The sequence below is a fragment of the Acinonyx jubatus genome, chromosome A2 (genome assembly GCF_027475565.1).
Source record: "Acinonyx jubatus isolate Ajub_Pintada_27869175 chromosome A2, VMU_Ajub_asm_v1.0, whole genome shotgun sequence".
Lineage (NCBI taxonomy): Eukaryota > Metazoa > Chordata > Mammalia > Carnivora > Felidae > Acinonyx > Acinonyx jubatus.
Window position 1 is genome coordinate 33,939,134 of NC_069383.1, and position 25,309 is coordinate 33,964,442.

The 25,309-nt window shown below is 39.1% G+C and overlaps 1 protein-coding gene across 2 annotated transcripts in view; it reads right to left on the reverse strand.

Moving 5' to 3' along the window:
- Positions 1–602: 602 nt before the first annotated feature.
- Positions 603–25,309, reverse strand: part of CAV1 (caveolin 1) — a 34,505-nt gene continuing 9,798 nt past the window's right edge. For both annotated transcript variants that reach the window (XM_015067335.2, XM_027075319.2), the window contains exon 3: positions 603–2,824. In XM_015067335.2, the coding sequence (XP_014922821.1) occupies positions 2,483–2,824 (342 nt within the window). In that variant the 3' untranslated portion in view covers positions 603–2,482. The remainder of the gene's footprint in view (positions 2,825–25,309) is intronic.

The window sequence follows — 25,309 nt, forward strand, 5'->3', positions numbered from 1 at the left end:
GAAAGTAAACTTAACCAAGGCCAAAAACAAACTGTGACTGAAATAGCCCTTTTAACAAAATCCCAGTTAAGACACAGCAAATTTCAAAGCATTAGCTCCTGGATGTGTCATTTACCAAGTGAGAATATTAATATTCATCACAAAGTTGTTGGGGTCTCAAATTAATTGGCATATAAGGTGGGTGGGGAGATGGGTTAAACAGATGATGGAGATCAAGGAGTGTACTTGTTGAGATGAGCACTGGGTATTATGTGAAAATGTTGAATCACTGTATCATACACCTGAAACTAATATTACATTGAGTATTAACTAACTGGAATTTAAATAAAAACTTAAAAAAAATAAAGCATTGGGTAAACTGCTAAGTAAATAATTCTTATTAATTATAAGTTTTATCTGAAGTAACTCATGCATGGTGATGGCCTTAGAACAAATATTCCACCTAAATTACTTTGCAATAATTGATAAGCAGAAGCCCATTACCTCCCACAAACATACTATAAATATATACACACACTATGTACATGATCACCACACACAGACACAGACATAGACACTGACACATACATGCCTGTTTTGGGGAAAAATAATAATGCTGACTGTTCAACTGTTAAACATTTTTATTGTGGAGGCTTGTAACCTTTATAGGACATGCAAGATAAAAAAGTGTAAAATATATCAGTAAGCATATAAAATTTCAGCAATCTTTTGGACCAGCAATTGATTTGCAAAAGGGACTAGAACAGACATGTCTTGGGATACACAGTTTACAGATTGAATCACAAAGCAATTCCCCAAGTGATTTTCCTCATATAAAGATAAAAATATCTTTACACTTAAAAAGTATGCAGTATACTACATTTTCAGTTATGTACACAGTTTAAAAGTAAAACTATGTCCATGCCAGTGTCTGTTTTAAATGCAAAACTTAAACATAGGTAACAGGTTGATAATTAAAGTGTCAGGAAAACAGAAAAGATGAAAAATAAAATCAAGCAGAGTTCCAATGGGTGCATGAGAATAAAAATATAAGCATATAACTGAAGGTTGAAAATAATGTCCCCAAGAACAGAATCTTAATATGAGCAGGAGGAATAAAAAGCTTTTAGATGTACCAGGAAGCTTTCTTTATGACTCAGGTTTACAGGTGAAATTCCTCAGTTTGAGTTCAGAAGAATTTGAATTTATTCCAGCAAAATTACTTCAATCGTTTATTACTGCCTCCTCCCCATCTTCTTTCTGAGCAAAGTGATGCTTGGATTAGGTCCAAAGCTCCTGGCAGGGGGGAGGGGCTGTGTGTCACAGCATAACAGACGGTTACAAGTGCTTTACTTTGAAGGGGTCACATTTGCAACAAGTCTGACAGTCTCACACAATGGCCTCCATTTTATGAGCCCTTCCCTGGAGGCCCGCTGATCAGCTGAAAAGGGAACACAATGTTCAGCCACTAAACCACCCCAGTGATGGATTAGTTTGGAGTCAGGAAAGCGTGATTATTCTTGAAAATAAACGAAGCTGAATAGACATGCTGACCTCATTCAGCTGATGAGAGGCAGGGAAAGTTGCCTTCCACTCCTGCCAGCCCAGAGAGGGCTCAGTCCCACTTGTCCACCTTAATTCATTTCATGGGGTTGATATAGACCATGCTCGATATGGATAAAGATGCTGCGTAATCAGATGCAGACAGGAACTTCATCCAACTCTGTTTCTGAAAGTCAGAAACAAGCATGGAGAACTAGGCAATGGATTTTCTAATTTTGGTCTTCAGGGAGGCTGCTGACCTAATGAAAGTCGATTAGTTGGACCCTATTTGAAAAGGAAATTGTGAAGAACAGGAAGGCACTTAGGTCTCATTATCTATATGACAAATATTCAGGCACAGAAAGTATCACAGGTTAAAATTTCAAGAAGTGTAAGGCATTAGTCGCAACATGTGAATGTAGATTATGTTTTCTAACTTGATAAAGATCACTTGATCCGATTGGATCCTTAAAGTGAATGGCAGCAATCTACTAACACTTCAGATTGTGGGGGAAGAGTTTGCTTAAAACCTGCCCACATACCTGTACACTCAATGGCTATAGCCTATAATTCTTCCCTTACCATAAAATGATCAACATTTTAGAATAGGCACTTGAGGTTGTTCTTTTTTTTTTCTCCTCAGTTCTTCATATTTCTCTCAAATTACCTTTCAACAATAGGTCCATGTCTCAGCCAATAAAACAATGATCCACATGCAAATAAGAATGTAAGGCAAAAACTTTAAATGGGTTTAAAAAATTGAGACCACCAAAAAAATAGATGAAATAGCTCAGAAGAGACAAATAATAGTTACAAAAACTGAGTCATTTCTTTGTTCTGAACCGAGAAAACTCATTCATATACTGTTGCTATACTAGCAACTTGAAACTTGAAATTGGCACCAAGAAAATTAAAAGGAAAAAAAAAAGAATCAGGTATACTTTTATCCTTTAAGTGTCATTTATATTTCTTTCTGCATATTGATGCGAATATTGCTGAATATTTTGCCAACAGCCTCAAAGAACGGGTCACAGAAGGTGTGGACGTAGATGGAATAGACACGGCTGATGCACTGAATCTCAATCAGGAAACTCTTAATGCACGGTACAACTGCCCAGATGTGCAGGAAAGAAAGAATGGCAAAGTAAATGCCCCAGATAAGCGCCATTGGGATGCCAAAGAGGGCAGACAGCAAGCGGTAAAACCAGTATTTTGTCACAGTGAAGGTGGTGAAGCTGGCCTTCCAGATGCCATCAAAACTGTGTGTTCCTTCTGGTTCTGCAATCACGTCTTCAAAATCAATCTAAAAGGAAGAAGTGACAGAATGTGAGCTATAATACAGGAAAAGAAAAGCAACCACTATTGAGTATCCATAAATAGATCTTAGTTTTTATTAATAGGTTCTGTATGAGATGCTCAAAGGCACCCAGAAGCATTAGCATCACTTGGAACCTGTTGGAGAAAACACAGATATTTGGGCCCCACCTAGACCTTATTGAATCTCTGGGGGTGGAATCCAGGAGAACTTTTAACATGTTCTGTAGATATTTCTTTAAAATCCCTGCCTTCAAGTAAAACCTGGCAACATGGATAAGTATACAAGGTACACAGTAAACTGTAAATGACATGACCAACACAACCACACACACAGTGTTAAGGAGCTATTGTATAGTCAAATACTGGCTCTTTGAAAACTCAGTTGATAGAATTTCTTCAAATTAGTTCACTTTGAGCTATGATTACTCAAGGGATGGTGGGGCTTGGGCAGGGCTTGGAGAATAGGGTATGATTTGGAGAGGAAGAAGGGACCTTGGAAATGGTGTGAGCAAGACCCCAGGAATAAGGAAGGGTGATACAGTGAGTATATAGGCAGACAGACCTGTACACACAGCTAGAAAGACAGGTCAAGGCCAATCTTGATTTTATTTTACCTGTAGTGGAGGGTCCATTGAAGATACTGGAGCAGGGAAAGCAGCCATTTATCAAGATGAATTTAACAGCAGTGTGCAGGCTGGAGAAAAGGGACTCAAGGCAGAGAGACTGCTATATCCCAAGTTTGAGATGGTAGGGCCCAAAATGAATAGCCAGGAAAAAGAAGAAAGAAAAGAATGAATTTCAAGGATGTTAAAGGAAGACCCCACAAGATTTGGTTACTTCAAGGTTAGGGAGAGAGAAAAGCCTAAAATGAGCCCTGAGCTTTGAGGTTCTGATTTGTCTGCTAGGGGAAACCAACATGACATTAACAGCAAGAAGAAAGTTAGAAAGGAAGACAGTTAAAAACATGGTAAGGGAAATACATATTTATTCAAAAATATGTAAAGTTTTGAGTAAAGACAGATGCAAATATCAGTGGTCCACAGCAGTGAATGCTGTGGTAGTCCCTATTGGTGGCCACTAGGAAGTAATCAAATGAGTTTGCAGTCATATAGCACTTAATAGTAACCAAGCGCTTCTACATGCATCGTCTCCATATGACCTGGGGTTTCAAACCAATCTGAGAAGGTAGGTTGGTATCGCTTTACAAAAGAAGATCCGAAAGTTCAGAGACACGGAGGGGCGCCTGGGTGGCTCAGTTGGTTAAGCATCTGACTTCGGCTCAGGTCATGATCTCACGGCTCCTGAGTTTGAGCCCCACGTTGGTCTCTGTGCTGACAGCTCAGAGCCTGGAGCCTGCATCAGATTCTGTCTTTGCCTCTCTCTGTCTCTCCCCTGCTTGTGCTCTCTCTCTCTCACTCTTTCTCTCTCACTCTTTCTCAAATATAAATAAACATAAAAAAGAAAAAAAAAAAAGAAGTTCAGAGACATGGAGGGGGACTTGCTAATGTGATTCACACAGCAATGGTGGGACCAGAATGCAAACTCAACACCTTTCCTAACAGCATTCTCTCCTACAGTACATGTTACCAATGAATTCCCAGGAGCTTTTCTCTTTCTGCAAGGATTTATATAAACTTAACTGAAGTATAGGATTAAAAAAAATTAACAATAGAACAGTAGGACAGAGCCAACTAAACTCCTTGGCAAAGGCAGGTATATGAAGGGATCTAATGTAGTTTGAAATCCAGACAAGTTGATGATTGCCAGCAACAACCCAGGCAAGCTCAGGATTAGGGAATGAGGACTTGGTGACTCTCTGGAGCTTCTCAGTGCCAAGAAGCCACAATTGATTCAACACAATAAAACTTCTTTTGGAAAAAGTACATGATGCTTACCAATAAAGTTTATTTTCTAGAACATTCTGTTTCTTGATCTATTGTCCAATGTCCTAATAATGTGATATGTAAAAATGGTATGTCCGCAATTATGTAAATTAAGTTAAACAGATTTATTGTTCTAATTTTTTCTTTGATTTAGATCTAGACTCAGTAGTAAACATTTACTTGTGTTAAAATTTTAAAAGGTCGTATGAAATAGGTAGCAAGTCAGATCAATCTGTGCAATTTACTTAATTGTCTACTGTCAAGTTTTGTTTTGACACTGTATTTTCCTAAAGCTATTAAGAATAAAAGCCTGTGGGGGCTCCTGGGTGGCTCAATTGGTTAAGCATCTGACTTCGGCTCAGGTCATGATCTCATGATCTCATGGTTCATGGGTTCAAGCCCTGCGTCGGGCTTTGTATTGACAGCTCAGAGCCTGGAGCCTGCTTTGGAATCTGTATCTTCCTCTCTCTCTGCCCCTCCCTCACTCGCACTCTGTCTCTCTCTCAAAAATAAATAAACATTAAAAAATTAAAAAGAAATAAAAGTCTGTGGTTTTTCTTCATCTAACTGCAAGATACCCAATAGTTTTGTTTTTAAAAGGTGACCTTCTTTTGTAAAAGGATTTTGTGAAGTCAAAATTAATACACAAGAGCAGACATTCTTAATATGGGGTTAAAAGATGGGCAGTGGTGGTCCATGAGTGCCCAGAAATGGGAACATACATTTTGAGTGTACAACGGGAGAGGGTACCTCACTTTTATTAAAAAATAAAAAGTTTACTATCAAAGGAGGGCAGGAAGCACTTTACTAGAGTAGGGTATTCCTACCTCTTTACAGAGCAGACTTGAAGCATGGCTGCCTTGAGATTCTTTTCCTAGGGAAGGGAGAGTTACTAACATTTGTTGACTGGCTATTATGTCAGACACCATTCTCAATTTAACTCACATCAACTCCTAATGTATTATTCCCATTTTACAGGAAAAATGCAAGCTTCAGAAATGTTAATAATTTGTCCAGATAGATAAGAGGTAAATTTGAGGTTTGAATCTGGTCTGAAAGATACACTTTCTTCAACATATCACTTTAGAAAAAATATTTTTTGAATCTTCTCCAAGGCAATTGTAGTATTTCATAATTAAAAAGCACATTAACAAAAAATATAAAATTGCTGAATTTTACAGTTCTGGTAACTGTAAGAATTCCCACAGTATGGTCTCTGAGGATGATATTAACAATGATGTTATATACATCATATATACAGTTGGTCCTTAGTGAAGATCTATGGACATATGAATGTGGATAAGATTTCTTGATAATAAATTTATTTTCTAAACCTAACTATAAATTCATTTTTTTCAACAAACATATTGAAAATTCTTAACTGCCAGTGAGCATGATTTATCTGCATGTGAATTTAGAGCTGGTCTGCAGGGGTAGACAGCAACATGACAAAAATAACATGTTATATAAGTATATTCAATTAGTTGCTGCTTTAGTCCTGAAATTTTTAAATGGCTAATGATTACTAAAAGTATAGCCATTTATATTCAGCTGAGAAAAAGAAAGCAAGGCAGGTAAAGGAAATACACTGGAGCCAGAAATAAAGCTTAGTTCTCCCTACTTCCATTTCTACAACAGTAATAATAATAGGTTTTTGTGAGGAGTACATGAGATAATGTACGTAAAGTCTTAGTACAGGGATAGAGCATTATAATATAGCAAATGCCCAATAAATAGTAGCATTAAAAAAATTCCTTGCTGTGGTTGGCTAAGCTTTTTAATTGACAGTTATTATTATTATTGAAGCTATCAACCACAAAGCACAAGTGATTCAAAAGAAGTAATTTCCATTTATAATGATCCTCACCACAACCCTCTGAGATGCATGCCATTTTTCCCATTTTACAGATGAGGGTAGTGTGGAAGGTTAAGAAATTACTCAAGTTCACACAAATGTCAAGTGGCAAAGCTGGAACTTGTTCAACTTCCAGTGTAAGCTCTTTCTGCTTATGTGTACCTGGGATTACAAGTCCCTATACTAGTCTTATTTGCTTAATTTTGACCCAGATAGATATGCTTCTCAAAATGTTCACATTTTGATTATTAAAGGAATTATTGTTGATAGTGTTTCCATTTTAAGTTAGGACATCTAGTAACTAGGATGTTTTGCATTTTTGGTACTGATTGCATTTTCTTGGCCTCACACAGTATGTTCTCACAATCCTGGGCATCCAGCCAAGAACTCTCACTCTAATTGGCAGATAAGGAAACTGAGGCACAGAATGATTAAAATGGGCCAGACATTCTTAAAGTCCCAAGTGAATTAGTGGAAAAGCTGCAATTAGAACTTTAACTTCCCGATTCCCAGGCCTGCGTCTAGTCCTGTGCTCCACACTATATCCCTAGGAATTACATCTGTCTCACCATATCCCTTCTCCATCTACCCCGTCCATATCTCTAGGTCTCCTGTAAGTCTCTCATTACATTCCAAGGCATTGACTTGAAAGCTATCTCCATGTAAGGTTACGAGAAATGTCCTTTAGCAACGTGAAGATGAATGCTTTTGTACATATATCCTGACATAAGCAGGAAGGAGTATTTTTTAAAATATCTTCATTTTGACATGTATTCACAATGCATTGAGCCCCAATCAAGTTCTTCTAGATAATCAGTAATTCCATATAAAGTCCGTTCACAATCCCCATCACTCAAAGCATAATTGCTTCAGCATTTTCATAGATGTTTAGAGCTGAAGGAATCCTAAAAGAAATGGAGTCCCACTTGAGAAATTGACAGCCAAAACTGTCAGATGACTGGATCAAGGATACCTTCCCACTTAATGGCAGACACAGGATTAGAATTCAGGCTTAGGAATTCTCCAGGCTCCTCTGCTACTGTCTGCTATCACTACACATCACTAGTCAATCTAGCTGCTACATTCTGTAGCCAGCAAGACAGCAAGACAGCTAGACTTGCATCTAAACTTAAACATCATCTTGCTTTCAATAGGTCCTGCAGATCTATTGTTGAATGAATGATAGCACCTCTCTCTGACAATCTCCAGTGTGTTCACTGTTTACATCCATCATTGGTTAATTTATCCCTCATTAAAACTATCACTCTGAAGTCTCATTTCCTCAGGGACTTACTCCTCTTACATGAGAGTAGGGCTTGCCTAGAGTGGGACTTTATTTGCTCACTTAGGTTTGGAGCAGAAGAGGAATTAGAGATTTGCTTTAAAACAAAAACCAAGAGGTGCAGGTGCCATTTATTTTCTTAAAATGAGATGCCTCAGATGAGTTTGACCTGCACCTCCAAGAACTGATTTTCTGTTATATAATCTATGGAACAAGTTGTCCTTCTGGAAAGAATCATTATGCAGACTTCAGGATCAAAGGCATAAATGTGTTTCAGTGATATTTCTGTGTCTTAATAGATGTTTTATAAGGAATCAACAGTTTATACTACTAGATTTTTATAAATGACATTAAATTCCTTTGTGCAACATTGACTTATGATGCTATAATTTCAGAAACATAAGTCAACAAAAATCTAGCAGCAGGTGTTAAGGAAAACAATCTATCTTGTGTTTTGATCATACTTGACTAATATAATAAATCTAAAAAGATTTCATCTTGTTAAAAGTATGTCATGGCAATATTTTTTTTAAAAAAATTTATATGTACACAGTATTAATAAAATAGAGTCATTTTTTTGTCTCAAAAATCTGACATTTTATTTCTGAATAAGGATTTTTTTAAGAAACTTTAAGTACATTTAGGATTTCATAAGCAATGAAGCTTACATATTGTTTCTATGGGAAAATATCTTTTTAGACTATTAGTGGAAATTGTGATTATAAAGAACACATAAATAACAATATACAAGATGTTTACGAAAGACTTGTGTGTTGTCTGCCCAACAGAATCCTGATTTATTCAGGTACTAGCAATAATTCTTTGATCTCAGAGATAAGACATGGTTGGTTTAGACTTGCCATGGTAGTGGTAGTCTCCTTGCTGAGAGATTGGTTTAAGGAAAACATGTGGCCCAGTTCTGGATAAGTGGAAGTCTGCTGTGTGGGACTTCCAGGAAAGCTTTATCTTCCTTTTGAAAAGAGAGAGGTGCATGATGTGGCCCTTTCCCCTTTTATCCTGCTTAGAATATGACGTGTTGCCTTAACGTAGGGAAGGCATCTTGTGATGAAGTGACGTGTATATTTTAAAGGCCAAGAGTATAGAAGATGTTGCTTTTGTCATTATCAGCCTATAAAAACAATGCCAATAGCTGTCCATCTCTAGACTTCTTATGTGACACATATATACACTTATTTTAAGCCACAGCTATTCAGGTTTTCAGTTTCCTATAGCAGAAAACACCCCTAAGTGATACAGTAACTAATAGTCTCTTCTGTTGGTTGACATAGTAGTTGTATATCTCCACATTTAGAGACCTGAGTTCAATTTCTAACCTCAATGTATCTTTCTAACACTACTAGACTACTCCCAGAATATGTTACTAACCTATATCAGAAAATACTGGCTTTACATTAACATTTAGTTTCAGTAAAGCACAAATAGGATGATAAATTATGAAAGAGACAAATGAACATATTGTGTGATAAATAGCATCTAAGATGGATCCCAATGATTTCTTCTCCCCTACTTCCTGTTGTTCATGCCTCATATAATACCCTCCACTTGAGTATGGGCTGGAATTAGTGATTTCGTTCTAAATAATAAAAACACGGCAAGAGTAATGGGGTGCACTTCCAAGATTAGGTTAAAAAAGAGTGTGGCATCTGTCTTGCTTCCTTTCTTACTCTCTTGCTTGCCTACTCTGCTAGAAGCCAGATGCCAGGTGTGAGTTGCCCTATGGAGAGGCCTATGTGGAAGGAAATGAAGGAGGATGATAGCCAACAATTATTGAGCGACTGAGGCCTGTAGTCCAACAGCCTGGGAGAAATTGAATCCTGCTATCAGCCATGTGAGTGAGCTTGGAAGTGGGTCCTCTCCCAGCTGAACCCTGAGGTAACTTCAGCCCTGATAACCTGGATTGCAGCTTGTTAGAGACCCTGAGCCAGAACCACTAAACTAAGTCACACTTGGGACTCCTGATGCACTGCAAGATAATAAATGTTTGTTGTTTTAGGCCACTGAATTTTGGGGTAATGTTATGCCACCCTGGATAACTAAAACAATTCCAAAACAAACCACCTTTATTTTGATTATCATTCCTTATTTTATATTTTATTTTTCTTTTCTATTAATTCAGTTCTCCATACTTACAGAAAATTATAGGGGTGCCTGAGTGGTTCAGTTAGTTAAGCGTACAACTTTGGCTCAGGTCATAATCTTGCAGTTTGTGGGTTTGAGCCCCACGTCGGAGTCTGTGCTGACAGCACAGAGCCTGGACCCTGCTTCAGATTGTGTCTCCTTTTCTCTGCCCCTCCCCCATTCATGCTCTGTCCCTCTCTCTCTCTCAAAAATAAATAAGCATTAAAAAAATAAAATTACATACAACGTATGTATATAAACATACTAGAATTCAGTCTTGGGGAAAAATTCAGGAATATATGAAAAGGAAAGAGCATTTTCAACTTTCTTCAATGTATGTCAAACAGCATGTTAGAAAAGTTTTAGGCTATTTATGGTTCCATCATTCATTTACCTAAAGTGGGTTGGATTTATAACCAAATAGGCACCAAAGACTAAGAGCCAGCTTCATCTACTCCATCTAGAAAGTACATCACCAAATCTGGAGATATCACTATATCTATCTATCTATCTATCTATCTATCTATCTATCTATCTATATTTTAAGTAGGCTTCATGCTCTGTATGGAGCCCAACATTGAGATTGAACTGACAACCATGAGATAAAGACCTGAGCTGAGATCAAGAGTCAGATGCTTAACTGACTCAGCCACCTAGGTGCCCATGGACTCTTATATTTAATACTTGTGAGTGAACTACTCAGGGATCCCCAATTCCAAGGAGTTCTTAGCAGGGGCCATGTAGCAAAGGAATCAATCAACTGGGGGAGAGTGCTTCTTTAAAAGGCGCTCAGGTCCCATTTCATTCTCAAATCAGATTCTCTCCTGTGGGGCCTGCGGAGTCTGATTTTTAACAAGCTTTCTCTTCTTTTCTCATGCAAAAGACTAAACCAGAGTTATGCCCTGCCCCTTTGGATTTAGTGATATCTCCTTTTTGTTCATGCTACTCTTTCCCCTCCATGCCGTGAAGTCCTAGTTTGCTTTCTGCTTCTCTTTGGGAGCTCCTGCTGGATGGCACATGGAAGTCAGTGGATAATGAATGGAAATGCTCTTTGAAAGCTTTTCCTAATTTAATCCTATAAATATGTATTATTGGACAAGGATGAATGACTTATTTATTATGAAAAACACTCTAACTGGCAATAGAAATCCTGATTTATTTTCATGATGCTAAACCCAGTATAAACAAAAGTACATTTAAAAAATCAAATATGTACTTCTAAAATCCGAACGTATGTACCAAACCCAGTCACACAGAAAGTAGGTTTAGACTGATTGCAAGCTCACTTCACTGTTCTCATGTATATTTCCAACATGTTGAGCAGCCTTTGAAGTTGATGGAATACATGTGCATGAATGTGTGGGTGTAGAGAGGGTTGAGGACTAGCACAATTAAATGTTACCAGAATGTAGGAACTTTGCCCTAATGCCCATGTGTTTTCTCAGGGGCAAGGGCAAATACCCATGTGTTCACTGGGCCAAACTGGCACCACTGAGGGAAAAGGCTACAGTGTTCTTGCAGCCTCAACTGAAAATAGGCAGCCTGGGTTCTGTTAATGCCTGTGATTATTTGGATTCCCAGAGAGTCCACACACAGCCCTAAGAAAAATGTAAATCTGGGGTGGAACACTGATGTATTTTGAGCTGCCTTGGGGTGGTAGGTACTAGGCAACTTGACCTTACAGAAAACAAAGGATTGCCTCCTGGAGAGGGAAGAAGAGGGTTGCATTATTAATCGCGGTTTCAAGCTGGAAGATAGTAAGGGGGGTATTTACCTACTTCTGTGAACAAGAGGAGATGGTGTGGGTGCAAGGGGAGGAATTTGGAGGAGATCTGCAGTCCCTGACCTGGGCCGCCAGTTGGGACCTTTGGGTCTCTCCCTTTGGACTGACCTCCCCCTTGTTGCTTTCCAGACACTGGAGAGGCCTCAGAATAATGACATTTCACATGAGTGCCCTATTTCACTCATCTGCTTCCATTCAAATAGTTGTGAAATTCTAGGTTATCTTTATAATAAGAATGGAAAAAAATCTTTTATATTCCCACTAAGAAGAGGTCATTTAACTAATAAGTGACTGCACCAAACCAGGACTTAAGGGAGGTCTGTGTCTGTTGCATTCAGCTTGATATCTTCCATGATACCTAGTAGTACTATGCACCCACAATTATCAAATAAACATTTCTTCAGTAAGTATACTATTTTAAAGGAGTTATAAATGTTCATCGAAAGGATGTAGGCATATATAACGTTTCACTAACCATCACATTATCTCCTATGAATTCTTTACCTGATATCACAAGTGCGCTTTTATTTATCTATTGTTTTGGTATCTCATTTTGTTCAAAATGATGTTCTTATTTACCACAACCTTATATTGCCATGACCATTTTGATCAAAATGAAGTGGTTATCATTTAGGTGACTTGGGCACCATGGAAAGGGGCAATCCAAGCTCTGAAGTCTTCATCTTTAAGGAAAAATGATTTAGAAAATGTTGATTAAAACATATCTTTGCTTGGTTGGGTTTTGTCCCAATGATCTGAATAACTACAATTCTGTAAACATGGCCCAAACGCAGGGGGTGTGCACTGAAGTATGGTGAGGAGGAGTCACCAAGAGAAAGCAAAGGTGGAAACAGGAATAGCAGCTAGGCCCAGCCCTGCAGGGGACCAGCAGAGCACCCCAGTGGGGAATGGATAGTGAGGGAGTGAATTTGTTCTTTTCCCAATGAATTCCTGTTGCATATATGTGTGTTTGTGTGTCCCCAGTTCAGGAAAGGAGGCCTACAACTAATTTGTACTTCAGAATGCATTTAAGGGACTCTGTTTACTTTCTTAGCAGGAATGTAGGAAAATATACAGAGAAAGGCTGAGTATTAGGGTGGCAGAATCAGTTGACCCTTGAATAACCTAGGTTTGAACTATTGGGTCCACTTACACAGATTTTTTTGGGTAAACACAGTACCACACTATAAATGTGTTTTCTGTATGATTTTCTTGATAACATTTCCTATTTCTCTAGCTTACTTTATTTTAAGAATATGGTACATAATACATATTACAATCAACATGTGTTAATTATTCCTGTTATCAGTAAAGCTTCTGGTCAACAGTAGGCTATTAGTAGTTAAGTTCTGGGGGAGTCAAAAGTTATATATGGATTTTCAGGGGCACCTGGGTGGCTCAGTCAGTTAAGCATCTGACTCTTGGTTTTGACTCAGGTCATGATCTCAATGCCTGCGTCAAGCTCTGCATTGACAGCATGGAGCCTGCTTGGGATTCTTTCTCCCTCACTCTCTGCTCCTCACCTGCTCTAGCACATTCTCTCTCTCTCTCTCTCTCTCTCTCTCTCTTTCAAAATAAGTAAACTTTAAAAAAAGTTGTATGTGGATTTTTGACTGCACAGGGTGTGGGCACTGTTAGCCCCCATGTTGTTCAAGGGTCAACTGTATATTCTGAGGCAGCAGACTTTTACAGAGGCCTTGGAATAGCAATAACTTACATTATATAGCACTATATGCCTCTGGGTTCATATCACATCCTGTATGTGAGGAGCTAGCTGCAAGGCAAGAGTTATTTTCCCTATTTTACAGACTATGAGACTGAGCCTCAGGGAGGTTGTAATCATTGACTGGATCAAATACAAGACTTGTCTCTCAGGATCCTCATTCAATTCATCATACCATTCTCCTCAGCCCCACATCAAAATTCTCATTTTGTTTATGCAATACTGCTTATTCAAGTGGAGTCACATAGGAATTTCTGAGTCCACATGTCTGGTTACTCTCCTTTCCCTATACCCATGCTTCCCATCCAAACTGATACAGAATGCTTCTCTGACTCAGCAAATCGCCATTTTCACCAGGACAGGGCATCTGATCCAAGCCAGAGGATGTGGCTGTCCTTCTGCTGTCAAACCTCCATGCTAAGTGAGGTTACCCTCACTCCCCAGCAACCAAGCTCCTTTATACCCAGGACCCTTGGGTCATTTGACTAACCACTGGTCACCAGGGTCCCCATTGTCTTGTCATCTCTCTCTGGCTTTTCCATGTTTACCATAAGATGGTATCTTATTCCATTCCTGTAGGGCCAATTGTTGTCCAACATTAGTACACTCAAGAAGTTTCTGGGTGATGTTTGTTAAAATGCAGATGCCTGGGCCCTGAGATCCTAGATTGGTGGGTTTGAGGGTAGGGTCCAGGTATCTGTACTCCCTCCCCTATTTTAATGCAAAGGGTCTGGGGAAGATACTTTGAGAAACAAAAGCTGCCTTAGGCTTCATTCCCTACTTCATTCCCTACCTGAGTGTCTGAGAAATCTGACAGTTCTGAGTGGGCATGATAAGAGATTAGTTACTGTGTTGCTCCCTACTTTTGAGAGGCAATATTGTCCCCTCCCCTGGTTCATAGCATGAAAGCTAGGTTTGAATCTCAACTCTGCTATGTTATCTTACATAAGCTCTAAGCCTCTCTCTCTTAGTTTCTCATCTGTAAATTGGAGGTCAAATAGTACTTACTTCATAGGATTGTTCTGTGTACTAAATGACTTAACTTATGCAAAATGTTTGAGACAGTGCCTGGGGGCAATGGTCAGTGCTACATCAGGAGCTTCTGGTCCAAGAATCCCAACCAGGAGAAGTGGGGAAATGTCAGGGATTTCAGTAACAGTGTTGGGAGAATGGAGGAGATATTTTGGAAAAGGAGAACTCTTGGCATTCCTGAAATCGTTTCAGGCAGGTGAGTGCTTATTTTGCATCCTGCCATTATGCAAACAAGAAGGATTAAGTCATCTCTATCAAAGTGCATCACTCATCTCTATCAAGTGCATCAGCCTTCTGGAGTTTATTATAAACATGAGGCACACAGCAACCAAATATATCCTGGAGAAGATGATGCCCCAGCTGACTGAGCTCCTGGATTTGTCAGAAGGTGGCACCAACACCAAGTAATGGGACTCCCTTTGCTTTGGATTAATTCCTTTTTGCCTTCTTCTTTTTCAGTCATTTGAAGGTAACCAACAGGTTTCTCCATCTTTTGCTCTTCTTAGGAGGAAGTAAGAATTACCCTAGGGTTTGTATTACACTTTAAAATTTTAAGTTAAATTTCTCTGTTCTGATAACAAAAATATACATTCCTAGTTTGCATCTTGTTATGCATTGAATTGTGTCCTCCTCAAAAAGACATGTTGAAATCCTAATCCTTAGTACCTCAGAATGTGACCATATTTGGAGACAAGGTCTTGCAGATGTAATTAGGATGAGGTCATACTGGAGTAGGGTGGGCCCTTCATCCAATATGGCTGGCATCCTTATAAGAAGATGGTAATGAGAAGACAAACAGGGAGAAGGCCATGTGATTGGAGTTATGCAGCTGCAAGCCAAGGAATGCCAAACATTGCCAGCAAATCACCAGAAACTAGGAAGAGACAAAGGATTCCCATACAGGTTTCAGGAGGAACATGGCCCTGGTGACATCTTGATTTTGGACATCTAGCCTCCAGAACCATGAGACTATAAACTTCTATTGCTTTAAGCCACTCTGTGTGGGATTGTTGTTAAGATAACCCTAAGAAATGAATATATATTCCTTTCAAATTCCTGAAAACTATCCTCCATGATGATTTCCAGGCTCCAAAGCATTTTCATGCTTCCTGGAGTAGGTTGCCCACCCTCTTTTTCTGGGGATCCCAGATAGAAATGTAAAACTATATTTAGTGTACCTGTGACGAGCTGGCTCTGAACCTTCTTTAGGAACCTGAACCATCTCTTCTGTCAACATGGCCTCACATATTTATGATCACAAAAAGTGCTTAGTTGCAGATGGTTCGGTACAAAGCAGACTGCATATCTTTTGATTCCTTATTTAAATCTTCAGTCTTCTGATATCGATTTGGTGGCACTTGCTGATGTTGAGTGTCACCAGACAAGTGATATGGAACAAGTGAACAGAGTAAAAATAGGCCATGTAAGGGCTAGTGATAGGAGAATTGACTGAAGCAGTGAACTTGAACAGGAAGGAGTGGTGCCTTCGGGGATTCTTGTTTGTCATCCTTGAGGAGAAATAACTTCAGCCCTTGGAAGTATTGGAAGTTCTCTTAATAGAAAAGTCCTGCATTGCTTAATGCATGGAAATCTTATTCTACCTCCAAACAGCATTTATAAGGATTCATCTAGAGGCCTCACTTGCTCACGAAATTCTATGTTTACACTTGGGAGTTTGTTATTCTTTAAACTTCTGGGTGTGTCATGGGACAAATATGAATGATTACCACACTAAAGAAAATAAAAGCTCTTTCCATTCTAACAAAGACACAAGAAACGGAAATGTCTTCACCATTTTCAAACTACCGATTGGTCTGCATAGACATTTGTTTGAACCAGAGCATTTCCAACCCTCTTAACTTCTTTTCAGTTTCTACAATTCACTTCCTGATGGTGGGAGTTATTTCCTACCATTCAGTTAAGTCAACTAGGGTTACTAATAGCATTCATCTTACCTCACTGCTGGAATATTTTCCCCTCCAGTGCTTAGAGTCTGTTTATTAAACAAATAGAAAATTAATGAAATAAATCTCTGCAGGTTTGAACATTGCTAGGCAAGTAAGGAAAAGGATCTAAACTAGAGTTCTTGTCAGGTCTAAGCAAGGATAATCACAGCCATTATGTGGTTCTCAAGATACAGATCCTAACTTCTACCACAAGGTTTCTCCATCTGAGCACTGTTGGCATTTTGGGCTGGATAATTCTTTGTTGTGGGGTGAAAGTAGGGGTACTGTCCTGTGCACTGTAGAATGATTATCAGTATCCCTATCCTCCACCCAATAGATGCCAGTAGTACCCCCTAAACTGTGAAAATTGAAAATAACTCCAGACACTGCCAAATATCTCTTAGGAGGGAGAGCAAAATTATCCCTGGTTGAAAACTACTGCTCTAGAAAATCATAATTTGATACGATGAGCTAGGACCTGAACTTTAGAAATATTTATAGCCTAGAATGCTTGTATATTTATTGCAGGCACTTTTGGTTTATAGTACTATGGCCTTATGAGTTGATTGATTGATTGATTGATTCATTCATTCATTCATTTGTTCAGTATTTATGAAACACCTACTTTTGAGGATGGAATAAGTGAAACAAAGAAACATAGCTGGTTATGAGTCATTGAAAAGGGGGCAGTGCAAATAAAATAGAGATGACCTCTGGCTGCTCAAGCTTATTCAGGAATCATTACCAGAGAGGGGTGATGTCCTTCTGTGGTGCACCACCTTATTATTAAGGTGACAGAGGAATTTTCTTTCTTGCTCCTCCCCAAATCAGTAATAATTTGAATTTAGACTGGAATTTTGAGTAATTTCTTTCAGGACAATGACCCGAGTCCTTCCCTGTTTTAGGGCCTTCCTACCTCCTGTTAGTTTTGCTTGGAACTCTCCTTCCATCACTTTTCACCTGGCTAGCTTGGAGTTTTCATGTATTAATCTAAATGTTCTTTCTTCAAAGACTTCTTTCTGGTCCCCACCCCTTTTCTCACCTGGATGTTTTATCATCCAGCCTTTCTGACACTTATTTAATGGTTTGATTGAGTGAGTGTGTGTTTGAGAAAGAGAGAGGGAGAGAGGGTAAGAGCTAAAGAGAGATTATTTCTGCTACTAGACTATAACCTCCCTGAAATATAGTTTGGTGTGTGTGTGTGCGCGTGTGCACGCACGCATGCACGTGTGTGGGAGGGAAGGAGAGAGAGAGAGCACAAGCAGGGCAGAGGGAGAGGGAGAGAGAGAGATAGAGAGAGAATCTTAAGCAGATTTCATGCCCAGAGTAGAGCCTGACTCAGGGCTCTGTCTCAGGACTGTGAGATCATGACCTGAGCTGAAATCAAGAGTCAGACACTTGACTAAGCCACTCAGGCTCTCACCTCCCTGGAATATATTAGGTACTAAATTAATATTTGCTGAATAAATGAATGAATTAGTTAATGCTGCCATTTGCTTAGCTATATTTCTCTCTCTTCTATTTACAAGAGCACCAACCTGATAAAATGTCCTTTAGGAAAGAAGTTCTGAATATGTTATTATCCCATCCAAGGGTTAGTAATTGCATTTATTGATCGCATTAAGTTATTCTAACACAGTCTTAGTAATTTTGGTGAAAGAGTGATCAAAGGTGATTAATAACAGCAAACTCAGATTAATTCAATTTTTGCTTCTCATGAAATTTGGGTTCAAACCTATGGATTTAGACATAGCTTTGCTTAGGGAGTTGATTAGTTCCTGAAGAAGGTTCAGGTGGTCTGAATTCATGTTTAGCTTTGTCATCGTACAGGTTAGTGCTAAGTGATAGGATTAAAATCATACAGGGCCCTAAATTTGAAACTTTATATGGATCAGAGAGAAATAAATTATAGCTGGCTAATGGGAAAATCGGACTCAAAGTAATAGTGCTTCTGCTGCATAGCTCTTAATCATCTGATTCTATTGCTCTCAGATGGGCTGTTAAAAGAACTTCAGAAATGTGGCCACATGGGCTAGGTGAATTTGACAACTGTCAGCACTCAGAAAGTCTGAGCATTTTTTATTTAGTCAGACTTTTTTAAGACCATTGCTCTAAAGTTGTAAGTAAGGGTGTAATCTGTTAAGTGAATGAAGAGGAATAAACTGGTTACAAAAAAAGATTACTGAAAGTTTGTAATCTACTTTGGAACTGATTTTCTGGTCTATCTTGGGACACAAGCAGACAGTTTTGAGGCAAGGACAATAAAAGGGAAGACCACAGTTCTGAGCACAGATGAGAAGGGAAAATGAACTCCAGCTCCTCATCTCTTTAGTACCAAATATTTATTGGTAGTTTATTCAGCATGTCATCTGTCCTTAGCTCAGTACTTCAAAGATGATTTAACCGAATCCCACAGCCTGAATATTAAGAATGAGAATGACGATTGGTAAAATCTAGGAAGAAAGTAATAAAAGTAGTATCGATGAGGAGTCTTCCACCATTCTCTCTGAATGGACTTCATATACCTTTACAGGCTTCCACTCTTATGAATACTGGTCAACCGGATCATAGAATTTTAGAAATGAAAGCAACTTAGAGACCATCTAGTCTCTTATTGATTGCTATAGGTGAAGAAACTGCTGTCCAGAGGGTCCAAGTGACCTTTCTAAGCCTCAAGGCAACACTTGAGGTCAGTGTCCAAGAAAGGGTAGAATTCAGACTTTTTCTGAGGCTCAGTTTCCCCATCTGCTCTGAGGAGGAATTGGCATCAGTAAAGCACTTCTCTCTTCTCTGTGCCAGGCACTAGAGAAACGACAGAGACCTGCCTGTTGCTAGGTCCAGTGAAGCTTCCTGTGGCCTCTGTACCAGTAGAAGAAAAATCAGTGCATGTTGTTAGCTCCATTCTTAGTATGCCTGAGCCGTGAACCATGTAGAAAAAGGGGAATGGGGATGACACTGTAACCAGATGATATTCCTCTTGGGGAGAATAGAAAGAATGAGCAAAAGAAAAGGGAAACAACAGGACTGGATTACATGAGTGACACGAGATTTATCCCACATACAAAGTCTGTCTTATACAGTTGCTATACTACAGTTCCAGAAAGTATTTTTTGTAATAGGAATTTGAAAGACAATATCATACTCCAATAAAAATGCTAAGGATTCCCCAAAATGAAGACCCTGAGAAGGAATAATTTCCCCATGGTGGCCCTTATGGTCCTGAAAGTTTTATAATGGCACATAATTTTATTATTAAGAAATTCAGACTCTAAACCAGACTCAAATCTGGCTGTACATTAGTCTAACCTGGAAAGCTTTCAGAAAAACAAAAAACAAAAAACAACAATAAGAAAAAAAAAACCAAATAACAATACATAGGCCTGGGCCCCATCATAAATTAGTTCAGTTAGAATTTCTGGGGATGGGATACAACAGTATTTTGAGATGTTCCCCCGATGATTTATGCCTAAATCATGTGGTCTAAAGTCACAAAACAGCCACCCCTTTGCAGAAGCCATACTGTCTAGTGAGTTTAAATCACAATAGGGGTTTATACAAACTGTGAAATTGTTTGAATATGCAATGTGTAGGTGGGAGTGGATGGGCAGGCTTGCCATAGAGATAATATTTCATACTGACCTTTTGGTACATACAATGCATGCATTTTTCAGTGTTCTACTTTCAGATGTTTACCACATGCATTCCCAACCACTGTTTAAAACAATGCTGTACCAACTCCTCTTTGCCCTCAAACAAACCAGGTATCCTGCTGGAATAGAGGAAAAGTGCTCATATGTATGCCAGTGCTTAATTATGAGACTGTGTGTCAATGCTGTTATACATCTATTTGTAATTGCAGAGGTAGAGGAATTTGAGCAGTTACATAGCAGTTACATAGACAAGTTACATAGACAAGTAAGGAATTTAACACACAACTATTATAAAACAACCTCTGTGACACATTCCTGGGATTAACCCCTCTTATTAATTGAAATTTCTTCTCCCAGGAAACCTAACACTTTTTTTTTAAAGTGTACATCCCTTCCTCCCTTTTCCTTGTCCTGAATGGTGATTGTGTCTGAGCAGTATTTTTCTTCTAAGTCTCATAATAACCTGGCAATACCTAAAGACAGCTGTCATTCCATGTTGCCTTCCAACTCTTCTAAAAAATTGTCCAGACAAAGAAGTCCCTTCTGAGCCATACCTGGAGGTTTCTCTTCATCCCTTATCTCCTTCCTTTTGCTCTTCTGTGGGATCTTTCTAGCATCTCTACCTCCCTCATAAGATCAAAACAGAACGCATTTTTAATAAGTCTGACAAATAGCAAATGAAGTAGAGAATCTTGTAGGTGACATTTCTTCTGATTGCATTGTCCATTTGATTCCATCTATTATACTTCCTTTAAAGTATCATTATATTACTGAGATGTTTAGTGTTTATGAACAACTGGTAGACTAGCTTGCATCCCCTATTGCCCAAGGGGAATGGAGCATTGTGGATTCATTTAAGGGCACATTTACAATAGTGATTATCACCCTGGAGATCTTGGTCCCTTATAGACTGTGGAATTATAACAAAGGGTTTCCATATCCATTATGCTCACCAAGCATCTCGGTTTTCCACATCAAATTTCCACAGAAATGACAACCTTTTCCTGGTATTTTCTTATTTTTCATAAATTTACCTTATTTTTTATAAATTTTTATAAAATTTTTATAAATTGTTTCCTACTTAATATCTATACGTTTTATTTCTAGTCATTTATCATTATCTCACTTTGTATAGGCCTTTATCTTAATAGGGCCATAAATATAGGCCCTATATTTATGGGCTACTTATAATTTGTCACAACCACTTTGATATTAATCACAGATATTAACAAGGTCATTGTAATTGGTGTCATTTGTAAGTTGTGAGTCCTCTTGTTCATTCCAGTCATTGATAAAATATTAAATGTGCTAGGTAGGGCTGTGGTCTTGGCTGTATGTTAGATACCAGTCACACCTAAAATTCTCATTACACATGATCACCCTTTTTTTGATGGCTACTTTCTAGTCCTATCTATTCTTAACTAAATAAGATCCTGATCTCCTATACTTAGCTTGTTGATAGGGAAACTGGAATCAAACCAAAAAGTCTTACTTTTATACATATTGCAGTAAATCCACTTCCTCTCACAGGAGATGAGAGAAAGGATGGAAAAGGAGCTAACTTCTTTTCATTTGGGACAGACATCAACAATGAAATGAATGATGTCTGATCCTTTCTAGAGACATCTATATGTATTGGTCCATTTTTCTTCTCCTCCTTCTCTTTCTTCTCTTTCTCCTCCTTCTCCTTCTTAAACCTGAGACCTATGAGAGAGGACCTCTGAGGTACAAAGAAACTTCTATGCTGTTGGAATAGTGGATTAATGGTTACCACCTACCAGTTAGTAAAATCTCAGAGCTCTATGTACTTAAGATCTAGAAGTAATAAAGCCAAAGAGAAGGAAAAAGAAGCTTGGGTTTCTCAAAGCTTTTGGCTCCTTCAGGTGTGGAAGGTTTGAATTTTTCTTCAGAGCTGTCTCCTGACTTAGTCATTCCTCTGATGTTTGCCATTGTCCAGAGGCATATGGGTGGTCTGACAGGGAATTCTTACCCCCTTCTTTGTAAGGGATTTCTCATGTGTCCCAATATCCAACTGTCAGTCTTCTGGCCCCAGTGGGCAACGTCAAACATCAGTAATGGCATCTCTTGGCATTCTGGGAATTTGCCTGCCCTACATGCCAGAAACTTAGGAGATTATCCTTATCCCCCAGGCCCTGGGAGACCATCCAGGTGCCATAGCCTGCTCACTGAAGGCTCAGGAGAGATGCATTTGTGTCCTCCTCAAACTGGAGACAAAAATAAAATTTTTAATAATAAACATATACACAGAACATGTTTTCTCTTTACTTTAGTAAATAGAGTTGATATTTTTGGATTTCTTTATTATGTGGATATGTTTTTTTTTTAGAAGGTTTAAAATGTGGCTGCCATAGAGAAAGGGGCAAAGGAAGACACTCAATAATGTAATCCTGTTGTCCTTTCACTTGCAGGAGACATTCAGTTACTTAAAGAAGAATTTCAGCAGACAACTTGACATCCATTTTCTGATGGCAGACTCAGTGTGGGGCCCTGGGGTGGGCACTGGGCAGCCACAGTTCTGGGGCCACCAGGGGGTCACTGTCCAGCTCTGAAGGACTCAGGCATGCAGTGGAAAGGGAAGGTGGGGAGGACATGGGGATAGAGAAGCAGAATACTTAGAAGGCTTTGATGTATACCAAAATAGAGATAAAAACAAAATGTGGTGGAAGCGAAGAAAAGAGATAACCAATTCCTATGAGATTGGCCAGCAAAAGCTAACAGAGGCGCCCATGTCTCAGATGAGCCCTGGCAGAAGGCTGTGGTTCTGTCAGGAAGACTCTGGTGTGGAAGGACTCAGGACATGCTTTGTGCCTGGTTTGGAGTGCATGCTTCTTAAATATTTGTTAAATGGCCTTTCTAACGGAGTACATTATCTGAGAATGACTCTCATTCTCACCTTTATAACTACAGTAATGGAGGTGTTTACTTAAAATAGTTTGGTGAAATGGTGATTATTAACTATTTTGGGCAATTTCTCTCCCTATTAAAAAGCATGGTGCTCAGGATCAAGTAAGGAAGAGATCTGTTGACCTAACCAAAATAATTGGTGATCTACAATGAATGCAATTCCATTTCCTTGACATATTTTGGTATACCCATTTCCAGCTATATTTTATTACTGCTAATCATATAGAAAAGGCCAACAGTGAGCCATGATTGATAAAACATTCCCATTGTTCTTCTGAGAGATTAATGGTGCCTTGTAAAATGCCTTATTAAGTCTGTTCCTTACTTCTGGCATTTGTTTTTGAGAACAAATACATAATTACTAGGGAGGAAGTCTCAGAGAAACTACTTTCAGAATTAAAGAGGCATTTCTCCTACTAGCATAAAACTAAGGTTTTTCTCAACTGTTTTCTGTTTTCACAACGTTTTACTGTAACAGCACAAACGTCTAGAAAATCGAATAGGCAAATTGAGAACCTTAAATAAAGCTGTTAAATTGAAAGTGCCTGTCAGGACGTGCCTCATTCTCTCACATCTGCTCCTCCTCCCCACACATCCAGGTAGGACCAGCCACACCCCAGGCACTTTGGCCAACCTGGGCAATCAGGATGCTTTAAAGACCCAGGTGATTGAGCACAAGCCAGCACTGCATCTTGCCTGGTTCTGGGCATGTATTACTCTTTAGTCACTGAGACCACATCCCCACTTTGTACCCCAATTCTGGTCTTTGGGACTTGACCCTCCCTGTCTTATTGGGAACTCACCCAGCATCTAGATTTCTTGAGGTCTGGGGTCTTACATTAGTCTTCACATTGGTCCTTTTCCCTCCTTCCCCAACCCACCTGCCAGCATCTAGAGTCTGACCTTAGGACTACAGGCCTGTCACTCCCAACTCAGAGGACTTCTGGAATCCCCCTTGCCAAATGCTGTCCACCTACTCTGAGAACACAGTCATCTCTTTCTGCACTGTGGTGACATGACTGTCTGCTTGGACTATGATCTATTGCTGGAGAGAGAGAGAGAGGCACTGGATGGAGTACAATGGTTAAGAACCTGAGCTCTAGAATCTCACTGTCTAGGTTCAAACTCTGACTCAACCACTTCTTACCTATGTAATTCTGAGTAAATGAATAAGCCTGAGCTTCCTTATCTGCAAAGGGAATATAATGGTGATAATAATAATAGTCCCTACCTCAAAGGGTCATTGGAGGAGTAAGTAATCTGTGCCACTGAGCTAGTGTGTAGGAATGTTGGCAGAAGCATCCCATCTCCTGTTTGACTCTTGCCTGCACATCTGGCACCCTTTGGATGGCCCCACTGCTTGAATTTAGCCCTTTTTATTAGTAAAGGCCATATCTCATCAGTTCGCTTCCTGGCCTAATAATGCCTTGGTGGATTGCTGTGGCTTATAAAGGGACAAATGCCTTGGCTGGGCACAGAAGACCCTGCTGATCTGGGTATTGGTTGTGTCCCTTGCTTTCGCCCCACTGACTGTGTCATCAGACATGGCAGCATTGTGCAAAGAAAGAAATGGACATGGGGTTACTGAAGTTGGCATGTGCAAAGCTCATTCTAGCACAGAGTGGATGGCAAGATTGGGAGAAGGGGCCTTCTTTTTTTCTCTATCTTTGCTTCTTTTTTTCCCAGTCTTACACTTTCTCAACTACTTGGGTCCCTATATCAGCATCTTTTCCAGTTACTCATTGTAAGTGAGAAGATGTAATTGTGTTTGATACCTGCAACAAATAGGAGATGATCCAATGCAAGCTCTAGACACAATTTATCTTTTTACATAGACTCTATCAATGTCCATTTTTACTGTAATGTCCTTGCTGGGCTCAGGAAAGGTTTATATATTGAATACAGCTTTAAAAATTTTACTTTTAAATTGCTGTAAGATAGAATATTAAGCACATATACACAACATCAAATTTATTTAAGCCTCCTCCAAATTAAAAATGCCTGGCTCTTAATTACCTAAACAGCTGACAGTAGCTGAAGAGGAAGCTTGGTTGTGCCTTTAGGAATATGTATTTCCCCTGTCATGAAATAATGACCAACAAGAAGACATCTTTTCAAGGTTCAATAAAAGAAAACAAGATGTATTTTATATCTGAAACATCAACATAGTTCCCATGAGAGGCAGGAAGTATGTATTCTGTGCAGGTGTAAATCCGTTCTATCAAAGAATTCCCCTGGTAGTTGCACAGTACA